At 36.7% G+C, this 6,000-nt stretch overlaps 1 protein-coding gene across 1 annotated transcript in view; it reads left to right on the forward strand.

Moving 5' to 3' along the window:
* The window catches only part of SLC44A5 (solute carrier family 44 member 5), a 61,106-nt gene extending 59,402 nt beyond the window's left edge, over positions 1–1,704 (forward strand). Inside the window, exon 22 of the mRNA XM_066325293.1 lies at positions 1,508–1,704. Coding sequence (XP_066181390.1) covers positions 1,508–1,623 — 116 coding nt within the window. The 3' untranslated portion in view covers positions 1,624–1,704. The remainder of the gene's footprint in view (positions 1–1,507) is intronic.
* Positions 1,705–6,000: the final 4,296 nt, after the last annotated feature.

Genomic DNA, 6,000 nt, shown 5'->3' on the forward strand with positions numbered 1-6,000 from the left:
GATTCTGTGAAATACCACTTAAAACTAGCTGTTCCTTGGACTCCCGATAGCAAATAATCATGGGCCCTGTCAAAGGCTGTCCAGTCAGAGAGTACTAAAATCACAAAAGAAATCTGTTGGTCATGAATTGGGATATGATTATAAGAAGCAGACATCCTTAGCATGTAGTACCTTCCATGTGCTGTATTTTTCTATAATGAAATCCATTGTGGTAGGTCCAAGTAGAATTTAGTTACATAGTATTGATTGTTCTTGCAATTTGCAAATTATTTTATAATACTAAGGGAAATAGTCATAGGCTTGATCTTTCCTAAATATGCACTATGGATTACTGAAGTGAGGTAAACATGGTAATACTGAATCTTTAAACACTCACTTTAACTTTGCTTGCCTAGAAACTAGGTTAGCAGGGATTCTGAAAAACTGCATTTCCAAAGAGTGACAGGAACAAGATCAGTTAGAAAACTCAAAATTGGTATCTAGTTGAGAACTACATTCTATTTCTCTCATGTTATGAACTTTGAACACCGGCAGACATAGCACTAATAGCACTCAAAAATATAAGCTGAACCACAACTAACTAAATAAATTACTACTGTTATTTATTTATTTGGTTATTTAGAATGAAATGGATTATAGCAAGTTTGTTGGTGCACTCAAAAACTAAAAGATTCTCTTTTTAGCTTATTCCAGAGACACATGGTATATATTGACGTGGAGATGTATTAAGATTTGCCTCCTCTAGCTTCTTTGGTCATTCCTTACAACTCAGACTCCTGTTTTGGCTCTGCAGATCCAACTGTCTGCCTCTGCAGGGTTGCAGTCACAGTGACTGTGCTCCAGTGACGCTCCCTCCCATTGCCCATTGGTGTGTAATTGTTCACTACTCTGTCACTGCTGCATGGCATCAACTGAGCTGAACCCTGACCAGTGATTTAATCATGACCTTCTGTAGGATAAAAAGTAATGTCTGCCTTGTTGTTTTAAATTCGTATTCTGTTCTGCTTTCCATGCTCCTATTAAGTAATGAACAATAGATCAAATAGAATACTATTTATTCACAGCAACAAATTTTCAAATGAACTTTATCTCAGGCAGTGAAAAATGGTCCAGTTTTAGAAAGTGCTTAACTCCATGGCTGTCTTTGTGACACATTTTCTAAAAAGAGATTTTCAAAAATGCTAGGGTTCGGTGAAAAAATAAGAGTTTCTGAAAATTTCTACCTATACTGCCAAAACAAAGATCTGGAGAATAAAAAGGATATATCGCTATCATTTAAAAATGGCAAGATGTTTGTGTCTCTGCATCATGTAAAACCTCTTTTGGTCTAAGAAAACAGAAATTTTATAATGTCCTCCATCAACTTAATAATAAAGCTAAATTACTTTGATTGAGTTTCTTTTAATGTTGGGTCTTTTGCTCTCTCCTTGTTTCAATTCTGTTTGTGTCTCTGTGTGTGGTTGTACTGCTGCTTCCTTTTTTGACTGGTTTTGCTGTGTAAATTCAGGTGAAGACCTGGAAAGAAATGATGGATCTACAGCAAAACCCTACTTCATGTCAGCTAGCCTCCACCGAATTCTAGGGAAGAAGAAACTAAGCCCTAAGAAGGCAGTGGGACAATGAACACTAAACCTCAACATCAGAAAGTGTCACTTTTAAGCAAAACATGTATAAAGTAGGCAAAAGTAAAAACTGTAAATGATGCTTCTGGTTAATGGGTGATTCTTTTTTCCTTTTGCTTATATATAAAAAAAGAGCAAAATTGGTAACATTTAACTACTTTAAATGCTTAAACTAACAGCTGTGAAAACAAGGCCACATTTTAGTTTATAGAGTGCCTATGAAAAGTAAAATGTAAATTTGAAACTTTTATAAGGGTATGATGATGTTTTAATAACTTTTGTAATACAAGTTGCTGCCTTAGATGACAGCAGTTTTGATAATGTTTCTTCTTATAAGTGTATATTTGTAAAAGAAATTCAGGCAATTTTTTGAAAGCACTAACATATAACCTAATTAGCCATAAAAAAGATAGTTTGAGATTCTAGTTAACGAGGAGATGGTACTAAATTTGTAAATATGGTGCTATGATTGTATTTTTTTGTAAAAGCTGGTTCACAGCTATTTAAACTGTGATTATACATGCATTAATGATTCCCTACACTGAAAAATGTAGTGATATTTTAATCACATCCACAACTGCATCTTTTAAGACATGATGGTACCCTGCAGGTCCCAAAGAAGGTAGTTAGAAAAGACTTTAGTTGATAGTGCTTAAAGTGAAATTTTCTGGGAGTTGTGCTTAAAAGATGATATAACTGAGAGAAAGTTCCACTGCAGCTGAAGTGATTTGTGGTTCACACAAATGAGGTTCCATCTGGTACAAGATGGTGAATGTATAACTTTTAGCTGATGTCTAAGAGAGATGCACATGTGTTAATATCCCCCTATCCTTGACAAGTCTCTGATTGTGTTCTGTGTTACAAGGAGGTTGAGCTTCACTGAACGGAAAGCTAAATGCATTCTTTTTTTTTTTTTTTTTTTTTTCTTATTTGAAAGAAGGTCTTTGCTCTCTGTGTGTGCACAAGGAGTTCCATTGCCTCTGCCTAGCTTAGAAGGGCTCCTACCAAGCCATTGGAATGACTGTGTGGGTGCAGAGGGCCAGGGCTGCACTTCCTGCATGTGTCCATGCTCCCAGTGGCTCACACTGTAAGGTATACTAGGACACTGAATTCAAGTCTTCTCATGGTACAGGATGAATGATTCAACTACTGTGAGATGCTCTGAAAGATTTCGTTTGCTTTTTGATTCTTAAATTTGCCCAGTCATTAGTACAAAGTCATTAATACACCTATTGGTAGAAAGCACATTAACATTTGGTGTGGTTTATGACCTTCGCAGTAGTGGAACTGTCACTGGCATTAAGTAATAGCTGTGCTGATGGGAAGTCTTAACACTGGAGAGTTTCTCAAGTCTGTTAGTGCCAAGAATGAGCTAAAAAGATTTTAATTTATTAGTCTCCTGGAGGAGCCAAGGACCCAGCCATACTGAGGCCTGTCCCTAGTTTTCATGAATTCCAGTGTACTGAAGTTATTCCAGTACTGTCCACTTTCCAGGAGTAGCATGTGCTATACATTTGCCAGTTCTGTGACAGGAGTTTAACACTTAGAAATACTTCTCTAACCTTAGAAGTCTGTTTGTGTCACAAAAAGAAATGCAAATTCTCTTCCAGATTATTTGAAGGCAAGTTTCTGGGGAAAATTTACTGACCATCCACATCACAATGGGATTTTGCTCTCTAACTTACAGCTCTGGTTTGTGATGACTGTGATCACTGCAAAGGCAGTAATACTGTCCTTCTTGCTGTGGGTGTGAGGTTGTGTTGATGCACAAGTGACCACCATCCACATGCTTGCAGTCGTGGACATGGTAAAATCTTGAAATTCAGTGACCTGAGGTGCAGGTGGGAGTGTCCTTGTAAGCTTTCTCTGTGGTCCAGTGGATTCTGGAGCCCTTTTCTCTGAAGCAAAAATGAGGGGTTTAGTGTAGGACTCAAATAATATATAATAAAGGCATATGGTTTCAAATGTAGCTATTGATTATAGGCACCTTTAGATTTTGGTAAATCCTCCTGAGATACCCTAGAGTAAACTTGACTTTCAGATAGGACTGAATCCTTTGGGGAAAAAAAAGGACTCCTGAGGGATGAAGTTTTTCATTACCATCATCATCATTATCATCACCATCATCATTCCTTTCTCATTAGGTGCATGACATGGATTACACAACTCCCTCAACCCTCCCCCCCATGATTCTAATACTTTCTGAGAATTAAGTCAGTAACTTTTGGGGGTATGTGTAACCATTCTGTGATTAAAGAAGCTGTTGGTCTCATTTAGAGCAATCCATGTTCTAAAGACTTTTTTTTTTTATTTTTATTTTTTTTTTTTATTATACTGATTAATTTTCAGCTAAAGAACCTGCATTACATAAACTATATTTCTACTGGACTTGAGTGTCTTACTGGGAGCTCAACTGAAAAAGCATATTTCTGAATATAGCTGGCTTTTTTATCATATGAATGTAATCACAGAGTTTACCAGGAATAAAACATAGTAGAAATAGTATACAGTTATTTGATCATAAAACTTTTGTAACAAACCTATGCATTTACTAAAGGAATTTCTAAAAGTGAAAGTTTTAAATTGTATTATTATTTATATACAGGAAAAAATGTATAAATTTGCTCCTCTCACTATTTTGTGAAAGTATTTAGAATGTAACTGATCATCATTTCTGAGAAGAAAATTTAAAAGCCATTTTCTTATGATGTGATTATGAGAACTGTGAAAATACAAAGCAATACCATGTAGATTTTGTAATCAATAAATCCAGTAAGTAGTATTTAATATTAAAATTGGCTTTCTAAAAATAAATTACTAATAATTACTAAGTCAAAATTAATGTAGATATTTGATTGGAAAAGATTCACCTAAGATATTTCAAGACCATCTTATTATAATGGTTCCTAATTAATCCTGTGGGCCAGAGTCTGCACATGTGCGCCACAGAGGAGGTACTAATAATGACATTTATGGATTTGGACTTTTACTTCATTGCTTGGTTTAGTATGAAATTCAAAATTCCATTTTTTACTTTAGAGAGTTGAACACGGTAAAATATCCATGTGCTTTGCTGCTGAGCCCCCTGGGCTGGTGACACAGTGCCCACGGTGCCGCCAGCTGCGCTGGTTCTGTGCCTGTGGCGCCGATGGACGGAGGGCGTGGGACAGCTCCTGAGCTGCGTGCCAGGGGCAAGTCAGGGTCAGGCCAGGCTCCTTCTCTCTGGGAGGAGCTGTGGAAAAGCAGGTGGATCTGAAGAAAGACCCTTTTACATGAGTAGAAAAAAAAGAACATTCTTAAGATTACAAACAAGCAGAATGTAGAAACCAAGACAGTAGAAAACACCTGCTATCACATCCATGTAATCACGTTTGTTTAGCTTGGTTTGGATTCATTGTATCTCCCTAGAGGATATTACTGAATGGCTTTCATTTACATGTTTTATACCAAAGTTTTAATAGCAAGCCTTCAAATTTTGTAAAAACAACAAACAAACAAAAAACACCAAAAAAACCCAACCAAACGAAAAACCATGGAAACAAAACACAGAAATAAGAAGATAGGCTCATTTCTTTTGCTGAGGTTTTGGGGTTTTTTCCAAACGGTATTCAGCAGATGATTCTTGGGTGATCCAAGGGTGCTGAATATTCTTTTAAATGTTAGTATTTAATGAAATATTTTACGATTGCATGTTCTGCTGTAGAACAGGAAAGAATATTGTGGTGGATGCAGTGTCAGGCTGATTCTGGAATAGTCAGTAAGTGTTCTTCCACAAATGGGCTGTCAGAGAAATGATTATGAAGAATCAACTGACTGTTTTTGAGTAACCCAGAATGTCTCCCTTTGACCAGTTGCTCAGCCTGGACAGCTGTGTCCTTGCCGACAAAGTGCCTTACTGGCTGTTACTTCACCTGGCTTACATTTTGAAATTCATCTATACCATGTAGACTACAGAACAGAAAAGGCTAGAGAGGAAAACCAACGCTTTATTTCAAATTGACTAACAAAAAATGAACTGTAGTAAGGATGTCAGAGGTGTTTGCACTGTGTGATGCAGCACCCATCATTTCCCTGTTGCTGTTGGCAGATTATGAAAGTTGATGGTATAGTCCGGAAGAAAACATGACAGTAGTGTTGCAAATAAATGAAAACAATGCAAGACTGTTCCATTTTTATACAGTAGATTTTTAAAATAGCTTTAATTTGTGGTATAGTGGACTTCTGAGTAGGGCCTGTTCTGCTTTCTGTTTACAATGGTCACGCGTGTTGTACCTGTGTAACTGTGGGTAGAACTGGGCTCTTGCTACTTACAACAGAAGGAGTAAAACTAAAAAGTACATATATATTACTGTAATACATCTATTTGCGTGTTTATAGG

This window comes from Sylvia atricapilla, chromosome 9 (assembly GCF_009819655.1).
Source record: "Sylvia atricapilla isolate bSylAtr1 chromosome 9, bSylAtr1.pri, whole genome shotgun sequence".
Lineage (NCBI taxonomy): Eukaryota > Metazoa > Chordata > Aves > Passeriformes > Sylviidae > Sylvia > Sylvia atricapilla.